The sequence below is a fragment of the Aspergillus ambiguus genome (assembly GCF_047715705.1).
Source record: "Aspergillus ambiguus strain CBS 117.58 unplaced genomic scaffold BDV59scaffold_7, whole genome shotgun sequence".
Taxonomy (NCBI): Eukaryota; Fungi; Ascomycota; class Eurotiomycetes; order Eurotiales; family Aspergillaceae; genus Aspergillus; species Aspergillus ambiguus.
This window is the reverse complement of record NW_027395520.1, coordinates 245,148-263,914: the sequence shown is the minus strand read 5'-3', so window position 1 is coordinate 263,914 and position 18,767 is coordinate 245,148. Positions and strand designations below refer to the sequence as shown.

Here is an 18,767-nt window from a genome sequence, read left to right as displayed (position 1 = left end):
GAGAAGTCGATGGGAAGCACGGACAAGGTGGAAGAAGTCCACTGGGAACGATAGAGACGTGAAGTCGCGAGAAGACAGGATATAGATCTATATCGCTGGCAGCGCTGGATGCAACGCCGGCAGGAAGACTGAGTGAGAGCGCAACGGGTGCAGGGGTCACGTGCACTAGCGTGGGTGTTGACGAATCACCCGAACTGCCGGCGACGGCCGCCAGTGAGTGCGATTTCGGGCTCGCTTAAGCCCGGTGAGTCCTTTTCGCTGGCACCCACGCCACCCCGGAGGATGAATCGAGTATGACGCATAAGTTCCGGGATTAGGGAGGATGGATTATGTGATGTATTTATGCATACGTTATGTATCATGCACGTGATGTATTAGTTATGATCAACGCATATCGTATTCATTTAAGTCCTTGTATCTGTACATCCTAACGCCATCCCAATTACAATAATTCCAGATACTAATGCTGACTCCACTCGATCGTGTTCAGATCAATTCCCTCCTGCACCAACTCCCACAACGGACTCAGCTCCCGCAGGAAGTGCACTCGGTCTTGTACCGCCTTCAGTACATAGTCAATCTCGCTGTCCGTCGTAAACCGTCCAATGCCAAACCGGATACTGCTGTGAGCACTCTCGTCGCTGCTACCCAGCGCACGCAGCACGTAGCTTGGCTCCAGAGATGCTGACGTACACGCGCTACCCGACGACAGCGCAATGTCCTTCAGCGCCATCAGAAGAGACTCTCCCTCGATGTACGCAAACGACACATTGACACATCCGGGATAGTGGTGCTCTGGATCGCCATTCAACGTTGTGTGCTCCATACTCAGGAGACCTTCCGACAGCCGCGTCGACAGACGCTGGACATGCTTGGTATCATACTATGATTCAACATGGTTAGCCACTATCCCACCAGGACTGAACAACGGAAGACTGCAAAAATAATCAACGCCGACTCATTACCCCTGCTACGGACGTCAATGGGCCGTGGACCACGCCAAGGCATGGAGCTACCTCCACGGTCACTCAGAAAGCCATGCATTTTCATAGCTTATAATCATCGCCGAGTTCCAGTGATGTGCATAGAATAGGAAAACAGTCTCAAAACAGCAGCAAAAAAAGGATATTCAGATACATACCTCCATTTCTTCGGCGGCGATGCGGCAAGCCTCGCCAAATCCCACAGCCAGATGAGGCGCGAGCGTACCACTGCGCAGACCACGCTCCTGGCCACCTCCAGAGATGATCGGCTCGAGACGAACCCGAGGGCGACGGCGCACGTAGCACGCGCCCACCCCCTTTGGGCCGTAGATCTTGTGGCTGGAGATCGACATCAAGTCGACGTTCAGCTTGTTGACGTCCAGCGGGATCTTACCCACCGCCTGGGCGCCATCCGTATGGAAGAAGACCTTCTTCGAGCGACAGAGCTTGCCGATCTCCTCCATCGGCTGAATCACACCAATCTCGTTGTTGACCGCCATGATACTGACCAGCGCCGTGTCCGGGCGGATGGCGTTCTCCAGATCCTCCATCCGGATACGACCGTTGCTCTGCACGGGGAGATACGTCACCTCGTATCCCTCGTCCTGCAGGTGTCGGCAGCTGTCTAGAACACACTTGTGCTCGGTCTGTGTGGTGATGATGTGCTTCTTCTTGCCCGAGCGACCGAAGAACCGGGCCACACCCTTGATGCTCATGTTGTTGCTCTCGGTCGCACCGCTCGTGAAGATAATCTCCTTGGAGTCGGCCCCAATCAGCTTCGCGATGTGCTCGCGCGCCTGCTCCACCGCCTTCTCCGACTCCCAACCGTAGGCGTGCGTGCGCGAGTGCGGGTTGCCGTAAATGCCGGTAAGGTATGGAAGCATGGCGTCGAGAACACGAGGATCAGTTGGGGTCGTGGCTTGCATATCGAGGTAGATCGGGCGCGTTCCCTGGTCCATCACGGTGGCCTGCTTCAGGATTCCCGCCGAGGGACTCATCGAGACATCCCCAGACACAGACGACCCCGGGAGCTCAACCTTACCCGGCTGCAGGCCAGTCTGCTTCATAAAGTTCTTCTGCTCCTCCTTGATGGCCGTGTCCACCGACACCTGGGCGTTTCCAGCCTTGGTCTCGGAGACGTATGACCGACGGGACGGAGTGGCGAGCACCCGTCTAGGGAGGGAGGCGGAAAGGGGACCGTGTTGCGTCGTAGACAGACGACGCGCGTAGGCCCGAGATGCCTGTCTCAAGGCAGCGGGAGCCATGCTAGTCATGATGAAGATGGATGGTACAACTAGACCATGTAGGTTGATGAGGGAGAAGATGACAGGAGACGAAGAAGTCGGAAGAAAAGTTTGGATCCGGTTATATCATTGCCGAGCCCGCTAACCCCGATCGGATTTATCAGATTCCGTCGGGGTTATGTAATCAGCCATTCCTTAGTTTACTAACGTTAACACTCTATCTACGACTGTTACCAGAGGTAGGGACCATCGTGCGAGTTCACCAAGTTCCGTGTTTGTAGGTATCTCAGCTCTGATCGTAATCCGTAGGATGCAACAAATAATACTAAGTCTGTACAAGTCTATATACAATGCAATGAATAGCAGGGCCAACTCCACTAGGCTCAAATGGTAGAAAACACCGACAGAAGGATAACCAGCTGCCGGTGCCCAAAACAAATCGTTGATCCAGTGCAAGACATGGTCAACATGTCTAAGTAGTAGCAGTGGAGAACAATCCGATCTTCCGGACTGAGACTTGAAACCGACGCCTTCATGGGTATCAATCATAACGAATGTCTTACTCCGGAGCAGCACAGGTAAAAACACCTCTAACACTACCGGTCGCATAGTTGTGGATCTGGTAATTATTAGCATGCGTGAATATATATGTAGCCAGCCGGAAAAACTCACAATATCCTCAACACTGGCATAGGTACCAGCAACCAGGACAACCAGACCAATAATAAGGGTGAGACCATTCAGGGCGGCCAGAGCCATGTTCTTCGGGGAAGTCCACGGTCCTTCGCGGAGCAGGACAAACCAGAAGATCGAAGGGAAGTAGAAGGTAAAGCCGGAGATGAAGAGCGACGAAGAAAGCGACAGCAGATCATCGAAGAAGGGAATGACTTCACCGATGACGAAAGCAATCCAGGTGATGCAAGAGATGATAATCAACCAGGTCAGCCATCCGCGCTTGGTGTTGACATAGCGGACGGGGGAGTTCTTCCAGAACCGACTGAGGAGGAGGCGACCAAGCACAACAGTGTTGATAGAACCACTAATGAAGATGACTGGCAGAGCAATACCGAACGCCACACGACTCACCGTGTTACCGGCAGAAAGAAGGGCGGGGCTCTGGACGTCCTGACCAACGAAACGATAGATCAGAGCGCCGGTGAGGGTATAAATGAAGATTTCGGTCAGACCCAAGGCCCAGATCGACTTCACGTAGTCCTTCGGAGTATGCATTTCATCCATGAAGGAGAACTGGCACATGGCGAAACTGTATGCGAAGATGATGTTGCCCAAGGCGATAAAGGCATCGGTGAAGGTCGTACCCTCCTTGGGCCACGCCGACCAAGCGACGTGCTCCAGACCGGGGGATTCCGAGTGCGTGATACCGGTAGCAATAATGGTGATACCGATAGCGGCAAGGATAGATCCAAAATCGATGTAACCCAGGATAGCCATTTCTGAGAAGCTAGGGGGCACGGCAAAAAGCAGCAGGATGACGGCGGACACCACCGCAAAGACAATGGAGCAGACGTTGCTCTGGGTGATATCAATGAAGGCAATCGTGCCCGTAAGACAATGAGAAGCGGTGAGAAGAGTGAGCTGCAAAGCCAACATGATGCTGACAAGCTCGTATCCGAAACGACCCGCAATCAGACGTCCAGCGTCCGGGTAATTGCTGACGTGAGGGAACTTGATCTTCACCTGACCGACAACGTAACTGGTGTAGATGGCGATGAAACCGATACCGACACAACAAATCACACCGGGCACCATGCCGAGCGTAGCGAAGGTCGAAGGGATGGACAAACTTCCCAGGGCAATGGCTTCCACAATCAGAACGATCGTCAGGCGTTTCCACCCAAGACGATGAAACTTGTGTTCGCCGTGCTCGATCACCCGTTCCCTCTCACTGATCTCACCGACCATGTCCCCATCGTACTGGGGAAGGTCAGCAATGGCCTCACCCTTTTCACCCGCGACGACCTTGTCGGTCTCGCATTCATCAATCGGATCGGTTCGGTAACCCATCTTGATGAAAAAAGGAGTGAGCAACCCCGGCAATAGGTGGATGATGGGGCGGGAAGATGAAGGGGAAAGGAGGGATGGGTGGTGGAAAGTAGGTAGAGAACGAGTTTTCCAGAACACTGCGACAGACCCGGTTGTAGTTATAATTTTCTGCTCCTGTCGGTCACGACTAATGTACGGACCCGCTAGCCTCCGCCACCGAAGCGAAGGCCATATCGATTTTGCCTAAATCCTGTTGCATGATTGGCCCTTGCGGACATCGGGACAACATTTTTGTGACTAATGGCGAGTTGGTTGAGTTACATTAACTTGCCGCACACGTGGGGATCAAGCTTGCGTTAAAAACCGGCTCTGCCAACCAGAGTACCTGTGGCAGGGACAGCGACTCCGTATGCGGCATAGCCGGCTCCATCGGCTTCCCAGGAGCTGCTGCCATCTCGGTGAGCCCACAGTCGGGCAAGTCCACCGTGCAGTATCAGTCGTTTACATTAGGTAACAGATGGAGGCGATTGAGGAGGGATGGAGTCTGTTGGAGACGATGCCGGTCACCCCACTAATTTTAATCCCCAGAAAGTGCTCGATTGTCATGCGGGGTTGGGACGACGCTGAGAACTCCTCGGATAAGTCTCTGGGAGCATCGAACACATGGTCTGCAGGATGCGGCTCCGGTCCTGGCGCGATGCTTGTTTTTTCCGTTCAGCCTTCTGGAAGCGCATCCGAGACGCTAGGGGTACGCCAGGAAAAGTTTGGCGGCTTGGTGTTATCTTGTACGGTGAACTACCAAAGAGGAAACTGAGCACAGGCCAAGAGATAAAGACCGAGCCGTGTTAAGTAAAAGATTATCATAATATGAACAATCCGTGTGGCGGAATGTCGGAGGGATTCGGGACCCACGGAACCTCCGCATAAGGAGATGGGCTGTGGACTCCGTTTTCAACCTGCTGGTACTCCGTATATGCGGGATTTAATTGCGCTCAGGGTCTTTCTGACGGACGATCGACAGTTGGTAAGACCGTACCTGTGAGATGACGTTGGGGAGGAGTATCGTGGAGTTAACTGCATGCTGTTGAAGTTCTGAATCGAACGAAAATGAAGTGCTGACGCAGCAGGATTATGTCAGCCGTCTGACAAGGCAAGCGGCTCCCTATGATTGGTTGTACCGGAAGGAGAAATTTTCACCGGTCCCGAAACGCCTTTCCTGTTTGAATAGACTGCCGGACCGTCTCATTCGTCTTTCGATGACGGCCACACATCCACGAGTATACGGAGTACAGTAGTCTGCTTGGAGTAGAGGTATCATGGATGTACTCCACCAGCACTTACACAACGCTAATTTATAAGCTTAATCATCCTCAGCGATGCCCTCTTCTATTCCATGGACCCACATTGCAATTCTTATCTTGATAAGCATCAGAAACTATGTCGTCTTAAAATGGAGACCACGGCCCACTGTCAATGCTAGATATCAACTAAGCACAATTCCACAATGCTAACGCGTTATCCGCGTCAAAACAGGTAGCTTTGCCTGATGCTCGTGTGTCATTGCAGTGGTTGACACAGGTTGTCCGATCAGGGAGCTGAATTTGAAATTTGATTGATTATATCACGCAGAACACCTCTCTGCTTACCAGTCCATCTGGATCCACCTCATGTACGCGCTCTGAGATAATGTGACATTACAGGTTGCGACATCCTTGCCAGTGACTTTCGTGTGCTCCCATCTGTCGGACTGATGCAGTGTTGTTCAGAGCTTGCAATAAAGGCGAGTGATCTCCTCGTCCCGTTATATGTGGATTTACGTACTGGACCTCGCACACCGATAAGTTTGGCTCCGCCAAAGGGAAATAATCCCCCTTATGCCATGATGCCATGATGCCATGATGTGATTAACGTCGTTGAAAGGAGCAATAACTCCACATGATTTGAAGCATGGTAATGAGAACAGTCGGAACAGTGGATGGTTTTTCTTCGAGTGGATAGTTGTCATTAGAACAAACTCAACAGATATAGATCGCAAAGTTATATATTTAAAATGGGCGTAATTTGCGTGCTAAACTTATCGTTAGAATAGCCGATAGGTTTTGATTGTTGCTTAGAGCCTGCAGCATCTTCCTAGACTCAGACTTACTGTTGCTGCGTCAAGAGTAATTTGTTAAAAGCCTATAATGTATAAAAGAAAACAAAAAACGAAGGTAGTTTTAGGTTTACAATGCATGGTAACAGAAGTTTCTTTTTAGAGCCGTATATTACCTAAATTAGGGTTATTACTAGGCGCCTCTACCCTACCGCCATGACTGTAACTGCCAATATATAATGCGAGTCTGTTTCTAATGTGGTCAGGAAGAGGGATTGCACCTTTTACCTTGACGAGGCCTCCAATATGCTCTTATCGAATACGGTGAGCATTGAAAATATACTTCAATATCTGCTCCGCAACGGGCACACCCAATTTGCAGAGATACAGGGCTTGGAGGACGGTATAGTAGGGCTAAAATCTGGTCTCTGTTAGCTACTATATCCATATATGATAAAGATTTCCTACACGGGGTAGATCTATACCAAGGATTAGTGCCGCAATGCTCCTTGGGCGAAAAGGCTTAGTACGTACTTGTAAGCGACGAGATCAACACACGGATATACTTGCTTTTGTATATGCTATTCAACATGAGCTCTACCGGTTAGGGTTAACTATTATGCGTATTAATAATGTTTGTACATGAATGGTCAGTAATATACATACAATAACCAGTCTACAGTATTAACTTCAGGGTGCCAGGCATAACCGCCTACTTATCATTCAAGGAGGTTTACAATTCGACACTCCCGCCAATCTTGATTCCCCGCTCCCCACTTCCTTTCTAAGATAGGTAGATACGGTAACAGATAGATCGAATAGGCAAGGGTGTCCGCAAATACCTCACCTTGGTAAAGGACATCTCGCTCGCTATTGCCCTACGGGGACTTGCCGCTTATCTCCAGGTTAAGCTTTCCCCAGGAATCATGCATTCGATCTACACTCTAGCTACCAAAAAAGGTGATCTATATAATCTAGGCTGATAACAAAGCCAGCAGGAGCTTTTAGTAGCGATTTGCCATCGCGAAATCCGAAAATATGCCAAGGCATCAAAAGCGCCCAATGTGATTTCCCGCATTGGGTATTCCTTTATAAAATAAGAATTAGGATTTGCTGCGGGATGTTCCACCGTACTATCCCATATTGTCGAAGGTAGTCCCGTGGCGTCCATAAGAATATTGTACTTTAGGGAAAGATATTCGAGTCCTATCCTAATTACTTGAACTTGCAAACTTCTATCTCATTTGTATAACCTCGACCAGCTATGGGTGACAAACTTGGGAAAGGGTTAGAAGATATCGAGGCCCCAGAAGATGTGGCAAACACTGCCGACTACCAGAGAGGAGATCTCAAAGAAGATTTGACTACATATGATGCAGTCTTCGGAGCTGTTGGTGAAGATGGTCCTAACTATCGAAATGTAGGTTGCCCTCAAGCTGATGTATTGCCGAGGAAGCGCAGAGCTGATTGAATTGCAGGTAGGGTGGTTAGGGACAGTGGCTTTGATGTTGAAGACCCAGATCGGTTTGGGTGTCCTTTCAATACCAGCTATCTTCGACCTCGTCGGGGTAGTCCCAGGAGTCATACTACTATGTATTGTAGCTGCAATTGCAGGCTGGGCAAGTTACATGGTGGGCGTTTTCAAGTTGAACCACCGCGAGCTCTACAATATGGATGACGCAGGGAGGTTGATGTTCGGCAAAATCGGCCGTGAGGTCTTCGGAGTGGCATTTTGCCTTTGTGAGTACCTTATTGAAGATGGAGCCCCTGGGCATTGGTACATGAACGGATGAATCTGAAACTAACAGTTGGAAGACTGGATATTTGTTGCTGGGTCCGGCATCCTAGGAATATCAATTGGCCTAAACGCGATCTCCTCACACGGGATATGCACTGCTTGGTTCGTTGCCATTTCTGCCTGCATTGGCTTCATGTTTGCTAGCGTTCGCACGTTGGGCCGTATAAGCTGGATAGCATGGGTCGGGTTGACATGCATTCTCACTGCCGGTCAGTCACGTCTAGATAGGCCTGGTTTTGAGCGATCCCATCTCCCATGCCCGTCTCTCAAACTACTGGCTCATGGCTAATGTTCAGTGCGTGCAGTATTACTCGTGACTATTGCTGTTGGTATTGAAGGAGGACCAAGCTCTGCTCCTAAAAGTTGGTCCTCAGACTTCAAAGTATCTACTACTCCATCGTTCGCCGATGGTGTTTCGGCAGTGGCATCACTTATTTTTGCCTGCTCTGCGACTCCTGCATATTTCTCGCTCGTTGCTGAGATGCGAGACCCCCGTTATTTTACCCGATCAGTTGTCATCAGTCAAATGGGCTCAACAGCACTTTATGTCACGATCGGCGTCGTCGTCTACTATTACTGTGGAAGCCTGGTAGCTTCACCTGCTCTAGGATCAGCTGGTACCTTAATCAAGAAAATTGCTTATGGAATCTCGCTACCTGGTTTGATTGCCACAACAACTATTGTCCTTCATGTGAGTCTCATTTGTCCCCCATGGAAGCTATCTGTTAATCCTCATTCACTTCCAACATCAGTTACCTAGCAAATACGTATTCGTCCGTATCCTCCGTGGATCAGTCCATTTGACTTCAAACTCAATGGTTCATTGGACCACATGGATTAGTTGTACCTTTGGCTCTACCGTTGTTGCATACGTCATTGCGAGTGGAATTACAGTCTTCGGCAGTCTACTTTCCCTGATTGGCGCTCTTCTTGGAAGCTTCTTAGCGTTCCAGCCAGCAGGCTGTATGTGGTTCTACGACAACTGGAACAAACCTCGAACTTGGAAGTGGTATATTCTTGCTTTTTGGAGCGCTTTCCTCATTATTGGTGGTACTTTTATGACTGTTGCTGGAACATATGGATCCGTCGTCAACATCATAGAGTCACTTCACGCAGGAGGTGGTACACGGCCGTGGAGCTGTGCAGACAACTCGAATTCATAAGTGATTGCAAATCCTGCACCAAGAATGCTTCATCTCTACAATTACGGGTCACGTACATCAAGTGGCATATAGCGTGTCTTGTCCACGTTCAAGTGTACATACAATTCGAAGATTGAAAGCATGATCGAATGAAACTTGGGCAAACGATGACTCTTATCTCTGAAATTAACATTTGTGATAGAGGTTGCTTTGGGCCTCTTGACGTTGTCTAGAAACCCATAATTTTTGTCTCTACACCCATATGTTATTACGGCTCAAAAAAGAAGAAGAAGCGAATTTTGCAACCATACGCTATTCTAAGAATTGAGCATACAGGCAAAAGATATTGCATCGTTAATCATAGAAGCTAGTGCTAATCCCCCTTGCACAACTCGCCCCTCGACTTCCAAATTTCGAATTCGAAATCAGGTTGGAACTCAGTGTATAATGTTTCCTGCATCGGATTCATCAGTAAGTGACTCCCCTATGTCTTGTAAGGACTGTCCATCTTCACAGCTCTTACGTCCAAGAATTATTCTCATCGAAACTTACGGGGTCAGCATTTGTTGCAGCCGTAAATTCAGCTGCCTTCTGGCTAATAAACTTCTTCGGCAGACCGGCTGCCTCGACCTTTAGCTGCACCTCACAAGTACGCTCGAGACAGGTGAAAAGGTAGGCAGCCTCATCAACAGTGCCGCCGGTGGTAAGAAGACCATGGTTCTGCAGAAAGATCACGCGACCCTTCTCACCCAAGGCATCTACTATTTTCTGCCCTTCTTCTTCACCAATAGCCACGCCGCCGAAATCGCCGTAAACAGCCTGGGTGCCGTAGAAGTTGCATGAATCTTGATTGATAATATCAATTGGTCGACCAAAAGCAGACCAAGCCTTTCCGTTCGGGGTGTGCATATGGCATGCAGCGTTGATATCCGGGCGAGCACGGTGAATGGCACTATGGATGATGAAGCCAGCAGCGTTGATGGCCACTCTGTTGCCACCAATTACTTGGCCGTCCTCATTGATATGCACCATATCACAGGCACGTAGCATGCCGAAGTGTTTGCCCATACTGCCACAAAGTCAGGATAGAGCCTTCTGGGGGCATCAGACCCATGACTTGAAAGAACTTACGGGTTGATCCAGAAGGTGTTAGGGTCAACAGGGTCACGAACACTAATATGTCCACTTGTCCCTTCGGTGAAGCCTTTTCTGGCGAATACTCTGAAGGCGCCCGCCATATGTTCTAGCTGCCATTGGCGCTTCTTCAAAGGGTCAGTGACCTCGGGAATCCCAGGGAAAACGTAGCCTCCAGTAGCAACAGCGAGGTTTTGCGATGCACTGGCTGTCGAGGCTGTCGCGACTGCAGGAACCTCAATAGTTTTGGTAGTCGTGGTCGACATGGTTATCGTCAAGAATACCGTATAGAGATTTGTCTCGACACAAGAACTGATAAAAGTCTCCAAGAGAATATGGACCACTTATCAGATGTTAGATATAGGCCTACAACTTTTTAGAGAACAATATTTCCAATGTCGGTGCTTAAAATACCGAACAATCAAGTAGCGCGAGGAGATGTCCAATCTCTGCTTTGGGAAGACTTGTGTCGGTCACAACCTGCGCCTAATTGCCACTAGTGGAGTGACTTTGACATGGATTCCTCGCTCCCCACTTCCTTTCTCAATATGCTATGTAACTGGCATTCAGTGCTTTCGTGTTGTCCTTGTCTTGGGGGTTGGTGAAGAGATAAATTTTGGTGGCTTCTGAGGAAGGTCAGAGCGAGTGTAGTGGAGACCATGAAGTAGCACCCAAACTCGCCTCATTACCTAGGTAGTGATATGCCAGAGAAGTCACCTCATGCCCACACTACGCCAGCTCTCTCTCCAGCTTTTCCCAGTTCCGCTCCTTAGTTCCCGCGTTTTCCCATCGCCCATAATAGGCAGGGGTGTGAGGAATCACTGCTCCAATCTATGGATGTCATATGAAAAATATATCTCAAATTTCGTCCAATCACGCTAAGCGCGAAAGCTTTCAATTATTATGAATATACTATGCACGAGATGATCGACCAGTAGAACTAATCTGGTCTTTATATGAAAAAGCTCGCCATAGATGGTTCCATTATGTATTTTCTCTAAAATGAACATGACTATCTAGACGAACGGGTTGCCAGGTTGGAACTTGGGGTCCCACAAGCCCTTCTGCTCCTTCACCCGTAACTGTAACCCCTTCATGATCTTATAGACGAAATCCAAAGTCGGCGCAGGTACATCGTGGCGAGCAGCCTCGCGAACCGTCTCGCCAACAATATTCTCAATCTCCATGAGGTTCCCTTTCTCAAAGTCCTGGCACATACTGGGCTTGAACTCGAGATCGTTCGAATCTTGGTGCATAACCGCATCAATGAGATCGGGCTGTAGCTCAACTCCAATGGTCTCCGCAATGGCGCGGACCTCCAGAATAATTGGTAGAATGAGATCCTCGGCGATATGATGGCTCATGCGAAGTCGACGGGTATCCATACGCATAATAGTCGCAACGGGGTTCATAGAAGCGTTATAAGCAATCTTACGCCAACGGGCCTTCGCAACGTCGGGTGAGTAGATCACTTCGAGTTTTCCCTCAGGGTTATAGATTTCAACGTAACGCTTCGCTGCTGCCTCGGAGACTTCCGCTGGAATCTGAGGGCTGACGTAGGCGCCGATTTTTTGACAGTCCTCGTCATCATGGAAGATCTTTGCAAGAGCGGTCTCGGTCGCCCCGGTATAGGCAACGCTACTGATAACTGGGTTAGTAGGGAAGCGAGCGATGACAGGCTTTTCTATATTGATCCCATTCTGGGATAGTACAATGGCTGTTTTCCCCGGAGTCACAGCTGGGGCGATAAGATCTGAAACCGTAGGAGGCAGGTCTGGAATGTTCTTGGTTGTGACGAGGACGTAATCGAAAGGTTGGACGTTGCCCTGGGACACATCGGGAACGGCTTTGGTGACTGCGAATAGTCTAGTTTATATCGACGTTGCGATACGACGCTCTTCAGTTTTCACATACTGGCAGTTGGCTTCCAGCCCTTGACTTGACCATACTGAACGGAATCGAGATCAATTCCATTTTTTACGGCAGCATCATAGTTTGAGCGCATCACAGCTGTGACTGCAGCTTTGCCACCATTTTCCAATGAATAGGCTGAGACGGTTCCAATACCGCCCGTACCGACAACCAGGACTCTGCTTTTGGTCATCTTGGAAGTAAGTCTGGAGCGATACTGCGAGGGGAATTCGGAATGAACAGGTATTTGCCAAAGTCTTGCAACGACTGGAGGGATCATTTCATTCATAAAAAGCTCTCGGCGACCCGTGAAGCTCCCACGGCTGGCCCCTCATCCTTATCAAGCAACTCCCCGCGTACAGTTTCAATTGGTCACATTAGGCAGGTCTCCATCGAGAGTCCCACTTTCGCTCTTGCATGCCGTTTGAAGTTGCGGGGAGCAGATGGCGGAACATGTCCTTCTCCACTAACGTAGTATGCCTCGAGTACCGGCCAGGTCCAGAATGACGAATCCGATGGATTGTGAATGTCCAGCCATTCGAAAATTCCAACCTAGCGATTGACAGAGAGAGTGGAGCTGCACAGCCGCACCGATGAACACCCCTCCCTCATCACTTATCCTCATTGAAGATACTGTAAGGTTTGAGAATGAGAGGACCCACGTGCGGGAAGTGATTGCGTTCAGTTGACTACATTTTTGAATGCCAGAAAATTTAGTCCTAGGCCCCGCCATTGTGTAAACAACCTTGGCAGCGCGGTGTGTAGAATGCAGAAGACGCCGGCATTAAAGTCGTTAGAATCTGTTGCAATCTCGCCTGCAAACACAAGATTTATATTCAGATGGCCATCTTGACTTTATCCTATAATGATGGCTTAGAATCGCCCGAGAGCTAGAATCTGTATTCATGTTTTGTTGGAAATCATAATTGGTCTACAATTACACCCGGGGAAGAGCCTTGGACGGTTCAAACTATGCGTACTTCGAAGATAACTCTGGAATGCAGCAAATGATACTCTAAACCGTAATCATGTAATAAGATTATAAGCACGCGCGATTCTTGTTTCTAACATCGCCAAACAAAAATCAAAGCTGAGCGGTAATAGGCCCATTAAGAATTTTAACGACCTCAGCGGCAGCTCGCTCACCACTGCGAACCGCACCTTCCATGTAACCTTTCCACTCTCCAGCTGTTTCGGTTCCAGCAAAGTGGAGATTTCCACTAGGCTCGCGGAGACATTTGCCCCCGAGCGTATCAAGGACACCAGGTGGGAGTGCGGTACAAGGGCAACCGAAGCCAGCATGTTCATCGTGTGCCCACTCATAAGCGGTCAAATTCACAAATTGATCTTCCAGGTTACTCACGCCAAAGAGCTTTTCAAGCTGCTTGAGGAGAGCCTTAGTTCTATCAGGTGTCGATAAGGCGGCCCAGGCACGACCGGGATCGCCACCCATGAAACAGGTGAGAACATACTTATTATCCTGGGGGATGCAGCTGTCACGGATAATGCCAGCCGGTCCAATGAACGACTGAGCTAGACCGCAGAATCCACGGGGAATCCAGAAAGGCGATTTGAACTCCATCATAGCCTTAGTATAGTATCCATAGTAGAGAGATTCAGTCCAAGCTCGCTTGGCAGGAGAAAGTGGAGGGTAAAAGGCGATATTCCTCAGAACAGGCCCAGGTACCGTGGTAATAATTTTACGGCCCGAATAGATAGCTCCAGCAGTTTGGATCTTGACTGCCCGACCACTCTCTTGGATGATAGATTGGACCGGGGTTTCCAAGCGAACGACATTTTTCGGAAGGGAAGCTGCTAGGCCTTGTGACAGAGTCTGCGTTCCTCCTCGGATTCGAAGGTACTGTCCACCGTGCTTGCGGTCTGATCGCATTTGGAGCAAGCCACCTCCTGATTTGCAGTAGTTCAGGAAGTAAAGAGCCGAGATTTCGCTCGGCTCGAGGCCGAGAATAGCACGAGTCCAAACAGTAGCAGTCCCCATGGCTGTTTTGTCAGCCCCGCGCGAGAGAAGATAGGCCTCGAAGGTCAAGGAATCAAGGTTGGTATCTCTTGGTTGCCAGGTATCGATAGCTTGACAGTCAGCTTCGCACATATCTCTGATCTCTGCAACATGCTTTTTTGTTACATCATCAAACTGCCAAAGATTAGTTCGGTCCACGGATTCAACAGAATATAGTACGTACGTTTGGCAGCTCTCCGTATGGGAATGGAGAAACATTTCCGTCGAAATCTTCCAGAACTGCGTTTCCTTCGGTATTCTGCTCGATAATGTCGGCACCGTAACGCTTGGCCAAAGCGTAAACCTTGTGTTGATTTGTATCGTTCAACCATCCAGCACCAACATCAATTGCACCGCCCCCCTCGGCTACAGGTTGGCTCCATGTCTTCCCCCCAACTCGGTCACGAGCCTCAAGAACGACGCAGGACAAACCGGCACCGAGAATATCATGGGCGGCTGTGAGGCCTGCAAGACCCGCACCGATAATAACGACATCGTAGTTCTCTGTCGCGTCGGGAAGAGCAGGTGGGAAAGAGGGCTCTGGAAGAGCGACAATGGCGTCAATTTCGATAAGCCACTCTGGAACAGCTAGCTTAGGCACGGGAACGAGAGTTTGAGCTGGTCTATGCTTGCCGAAGAAGCGTTGGATTGGACGAGCGTGCTTGCGGTTTTTAGCGTTGTAGTTGACGATATAGACATTGAGCTTGGCAATGTCTTTGATATCCGCACTGGCAGCAATGATCAACTTGCGCAAGTTGAAAAGGCACAGATGGATCTGAGACTCGTAGTCACTTGGGACCTTGCCATCCACGGTATTTCCTGGCTGGCCTGAAACGTGAAGCACTTTTCCGGAGGAAACAGTTGCTGGGCCGTAGTACAGGCCTGCAGTGTGGGATAGATCGACGGTTTCAACAGTTTTCGACATGCTGTCAGTAGGTGGCTTGAGGCATGAAAGTCAATGAGAAGAGACAGGTTGCTTCAATTATCTATCCTAACTTTTAGGCCGGGCAGGTGGAGAGTGATTATGCAACACATGTCCCACTCTTAAGCCCATCATTCTTCCAAAGCTGACTCGGTTCTTTAGCTCTTGTTAGGCGCTTACGGAATGTCTGACAATCTATTGGTAACTTACTTGGCTTCTGGGCTGACTTCTACTCCATCTGCTGGTATTGGTAACTCCGACCGCGATCCAAATCCTGGTGCGGAGAAGATCTCGCTCAGTCCTTCCTTGGACGTTTCCCCGCAGAGAACCACCACATAGTAAGCACATTGGGTTGTCTTATCTTCGTAGAGGAATAGATTAAATTGCCTTAAAGCCTACTATTATATACGGAGCTAAGTACGTATGTGTTTGCTTGCTTATGCTCCACTTGATTGAGACTGGGCATCAACCACGTCCAGTGCGAAGGAAAGCAAAGTCCCCCACTCCAAATAGTAAGTAGTGTCGGAGAGTCCTATCTTTTGTAGAGAACTAGATCAGATTACCTCAAAGCCTCTTGTCTGGTTCGGAGTCAGCTGCCTTTACAAGCGAAATAAACATCCGTTTCCTTAAGCTTGATGTGATGGAGACCGGGGCATTGAAAAGTACATTTGCCGCTTCAATAAACATCCACTGAAGATTAGTCGCCTTATCGAAGACTGTCCGATATCCTCGCTTCCATTTCCCATATCCCCAGGTCAACAACATTGTGATCGAAAGCAAACTCCTTCGTCGCTTTTCACAATGGCTCCTTCTGTCCCTAGACTCAGAGACCAATCGCTTTTTGTGGGAAAGAACTATGTCGATGGTCAATGGATTGACTCAGTGTCGGGCAGGAAATTCGACGTGCATGGTATGGCAGGTCATTACGAAAATCAGATCTCGCAACTAATATATTTTCTTATATAGACCCTGCGACGGGGCAGTTGATAGGAACATGCCCAGAGTCCGTCGCACAAGATGCAAAGAAAGCCATCGACGTCGCCGCTCACGCACTTCCAGCCTGGCGCTCACTCAGCGGCCGAGGCCGCTCGAGGATTCTACGTCGCTGGTACGAACTGGTTATGGAGAACAAGGATGATCTAGCCACTCTTATTACCTGGGAAAACGGTAAGGCAGGTCCTGATGCTGTCGGTGAGGTTAACTTTGCGGCAAGCTTCTTGGAATGGTTCGCCGAAGAAGCCCCGCGTGTTTATGGAGATGTTATCCCTCATAGCCAACCAAGTTTCCGAGTCTCTGTCCTCAAGGAACCAGTCGGCGTTGTGGGTCTTATTACACCGTAAGCTTGATACTTCGTTAGCTAGGACAGTTGTAGTCCGCTTAGGACAAAAAACACTAACTAAAACATAGGTGGAATTTCCCTGCGGCCATGATTACTCGGAAACTCGGTCCTGCCCTCGCTGTAGGCTGTTCGGCTGTTGTTAAAACAGCGGGTGAAACTCCGTTCACTGCAAATGCTTTGCTCGTTTTAGCAGAAAGGGCGGGTGTTCCCAAAGGTGTGATAAACAGTATCTCTGCACTGGATAATACCACAGAGATCGGTCAGGCCCTATGTGCCTCTGATACTGTTCGGAAGATCTCATTCACAGGCTCTACTCGGGTAGGGAGGCTTTTAATGAATCAGTCAAGCCGCACTCTCAAGAAAATCAGCCTTGAATTAGGTGGAAATGCCCCCTTTATTGTCTTTGATGATGCCGATCTTGATCTAGCTGTGGCTGGTGCTGTCGCGAGCAAGTTCAAATCGTCAGGGCAAACCTGTGTTTGCTCAAATAGAATATATGTACAGAGGAGCATTTATGACGAGTTCGTACGCAGGCTCAAGATCGTCGTTGCTGGCTTTCACCTCGGATCTGGATTTGATAGCAAGACGACACATGGTCCGCTTACCACTAATGGGGCTGCTGGGCGTGTGGAGAGCCTTATCTCAGATGCCGTCAATGGTGGCGCCAAAATCGAATCCGGTGGACGGAGGCGACTAGATATAGGTATCAAGTGGTTTCGTTATTATTCTGGGATAAGGTATAAGCTAACAGAGTAACCAAAAGGCGCAAACTTCATCGAACCTACAATTCTCACAAATGTCAGTATCAACATGCGCTTGTTTGGAGAGGAGATATTCGGTCCTGTCGCCCCTATCTTCTCGTTTGACCAGGAAGATGACGTCGTTGCTACAGCCAACAACTGCGAAGTAGGCTTGGCATCATATATATTCTCCCAGGACGTTAGCCGTATTGCCCGTGTCACTGAGCAACTCAAATTTGGAATGGTTGCCGTAAACACTGGGGTTATATCAGACGCAGCCGCACCGTAAGTCGACCTGACATCCTCCGGTTTTAGCATATAAGCTGGTCTAACTGACTGTAACCACACAGTTTTGGCGGAGTGAAGCACTCTGGCCTTGGTCGAGAAGGAAGTAAGTATGGTATCGATGACTATTTGAGTATGAAAACCGTTGTTACTGGCAACGTGAATGTGGTGCATCGGGCATCACTATAGATGATTAGCCCTCGTTCCATGCATCCTTGACTTAAGTAATTAGTGATTAAGAAAGAATAGCTTAGATGAAGCCTATCTAAATCATATCTGTTTCTGGTAGGGATTGTAAGACTTTCCCAAAAGCACAATTGGCACCAACATAAGCCGAACATCCGAAGCTGAAGAAAGCTGATGACCAATTGTTGTGAGCCGTAGTTTTGAAAGAAGTTTTTAAACCAGGTTTAAATCCATAGAAACAAGCCCCGTTGGCCGATTTTTAGTCTGCGCTAGTTTCGATCTTTTCTCATGGATGACTCACAGCATATTTTACCACTGTGGAATGTGTCCGGGGCAGCACCTTGCGCGTCTTCCTCTTCCTTTTGCTTTGCTTCGTGCTTCCTGTCAATGTTAGCGATATGGAAGGTACGGATAAGTAGTAAGTCTTTGATGGTAGCATCCCGGACGCGTTGACTTTTAGATTTCATACATCTCACTGGATCCATAATCTGTATATATTTTCTTGTTGATTTTGAGGATGATGATATGCCGTATGGGCATGAAACACCAAGGTAGGTAGATATAAATAGCTACTGATGCTGGTCGTCAAAATTTTTATCCTTGAATATTCTATCTTTATTATTAGAAATATAAAAACAGTTTTAAATATAAAGAGACCTAATGGTGCTTGTATTCATGGTTACACAGGCACCGAAGGTTCCACTCTGTTTTTCCACTTTGTTCAATCTACTATATTGCATGGCCGTAAGCGTATCGCGTGCCGGACCTTTCGCGTCCGAGACTTTTTGCTTGGACGGCGTTTGTCATGCTTACGATCCATCAGTGTACGTTTTACATTTGGTAGTTTTCTCTGCGTATTAGCTTTCTGCCCTCTAATTAGTGCATGGGATATTCTATCGGCAATTGTTTATCTAAATTTCTAGCATTCTTCAGCTAGCATATAGTGCGCCAAATCGCTCGAGCCTTACCC

At 48.8% G+C, this 18,767-nt stretch overlaps 7 protein-coding genes across 7 annotated transcripts; 2 read left to right on the top strand and 5 right to left on the bottom strand.

Moving 5' to 3' along the window:
• Nucleotides 1-372: 372 nt before the first annotated feature.
• Nucleotides 373-2,391, bottom strand: BDV59DRAFT_173739 (IscS subfamily cysteine desulfurase). The gene is made up of 2 exons (XM_073688948.1): nt 1,142-2,391; nt 373-883 (listed from the first exon to the last, which is right to left on the bottom strand). Exons 1-2 carry the CDS (start codon nt 2,255-2,257, stop codon nt 461-463), a joined length of 1,539 nt encoding a protein of 512 aa, XP_073550109.1. The 5' UTR covers nt 2,258-2,391; the 3' UTR covers nt 373-460.
• A 312-nt stretch (nt 2,392-2,703) lies between these two features.
• On the bottom strand, nt 2,704-4,500 carry BDV59DRAFT_153813 (putative amino acid transporter). Its single transcript, XM_073687392.1, has 2 exons — nt 2,900-4,500; nt 2,704-2,846 (listed from the first exon to the last, which is right to left on the bottom strand). Exons 1-2 carry the CDS (start codon nt 4,250-4,252, stop codon nt 2,787-2,789), a joined length of 1,413 nt encoding a protein of 470 aa, XP_073550108.1. The 5' UTR covers nt 4,253-4,500; the 3' UTR covers nt 2,704-2,786.
• Nucleotides 4,501-7,587: 3,087 nt separating this feature from the next.
• Nucleotides 7,588-9,284, top strand: BDV59DRAFT_191834 (transmembrane amino acid transporter protein-domain-containing protein; the record flags this gene model as incomplete). Its single annotated transcript, XM_073691959.1, has 5 exons — nt 7,588-7,743; nt 7,802-8,063; nt 8,139-8,330; nt 8,427-8,812; nt 8,874-9,284. The coding sequence occupies 5 exons, from the start codon at nt 7,588-7,590 to the stop codon at nt 9,282-9,284; spliced, it is 1,407 nt and encodes a 468-aa protein (XP_073550107.1).
• A 331-nt stretch (nt 9,285-9,615) lies between these two features.
• BDV59DRAFT_211646 (class II aldolase and Adducin N-terminal domain protein) lies at nt 9,616-10,823 on the bottom strand. The gene is made up of 3 exons (XM_073695849.1): nt 10,395-10,823; nt 9,816-10,332; nt 9,616-9,717 (listed from the first exon to the last, which is right to left on the bottom strand). Exons 1-3 carry the CDS (start codon nt 10,661-10,663, stop codon nt 9,637-9,639), a joined length of 867 nt encoding a protein of 288 aa, XP_073550106.1. The 5' UTR covers nt 10,664-10,823; the 3' UTR covers nt 9,616-9,636.
• Nucleotides 10,824-11,413: 590 nt separating this feature from the next.
• BDV59DRAFT_200008 (ketopantoate reductase family protein) lies at nt 11,414-12,501 on the bottom strand (the record flags this gene model as incomplete). Its single annotated transcript, XM_073693475.1, has 2 exons — nt 11,414-12,252; nt 12,312-12,501. 2 exons carry the CDS (start codon nt 12,499-12,501, stop codon nt 11,414-11,416), a joined length of 1,029 nt encoding a protein of 342 aa, XP_073550105.1.
• An 891-nt stretch (nt 12,502-13,392) lies between these two features.
• Nucleotides 13,393-15,250, bottom strand: BDV59DRAFT_191832 (putative flavin-containing amine oxidase; the record flags this gene model as incomplete). The annotated part of the gene is made up of 2 exons (XM_073691958.1): nt 13,393-14,460; nt 14,510-15,250. The coding sequence occupies 2 exons, from the start codon at nt 15,248-15,250 to the stop codon at nt 13,393-13,395; spliced, it is 1,809 nt and encodes a 602-aa protein (XP_073550104.1).
• A 798-nt stretch (nt 15,251-16,048) lies between these two features.
• Nucleotides 16,049-17,800, top strand: BDV59DRAFT_191831 (NAD-dependent succinate-semialdehyde dehydrogenase; the record flags this gene model as incomplete). The annotated part of the gene is made up of 5 exons (XM_073691957.1): nt 16,049-16,157; nt 16,214-16,583; nt 16,655-17,289; nt 17,350-17,611; nt 17,677-17,800. 5 exons carry the CDS (start codon nt 16,049-16,051, stop codon nt 17,798-17,800), a joined length of 1,500 nt encoding a protein of 499 aa, XP_073550103.1.
• Nucleotides 17,801-18,767: the final 967 nt, after the last annotated feature.

Coding starts and splice junctions, on each gene's coding strand:
- BDV59DRAFT_173739 (XM_073688948.1), bottom strand. CDS start 2,257: ATGACTAGCATGGCTCCCGCTGCCTTGAGACAGGCATCTCGGGCCTAC. Junction 884..1,141: donor TCGCCGCCGAAGAAATGGAG/GTATGTATCTGA, acceptor GTTGAATCATAG/TATGATACCAAGCATGTCCA.
- BDV59DRAFT_153813 (XM_073687392.1), bottom strand. CDS start 4,252: ATGGGTTACCGAACCGATCCGATTGATGAATGCGAGACCGACAAGGTC. Junction 2,847..2,899: donor ATGCCAGTGTTGAGGATATT/GTGAGTTTTTCC, acceptor AATAATTACCAG/ATCCACAACTATGCGACCGG.
- BDV59DRAFT_211646 (XM_073695849.1), bottom strand. CDS start 10,663: ATGTCGACCACGACTACCAAAACTATTGAGGTTCCTGCAGTCGCGACA. Junction 10,333..10,394: donor AACACCTTCTGGATCAACCC/GTAAGTTCTTTC, acceptor ACTTTGTGGCAG/TATGGGCAAACACTTCGGCA. Junction 9,718..9,815: donor CTGCAACAAATGCTGACCCC/GTAAGTTTCGAT, acceptor AATCCGATGCAG/GAAACATTATACACTGAGTT.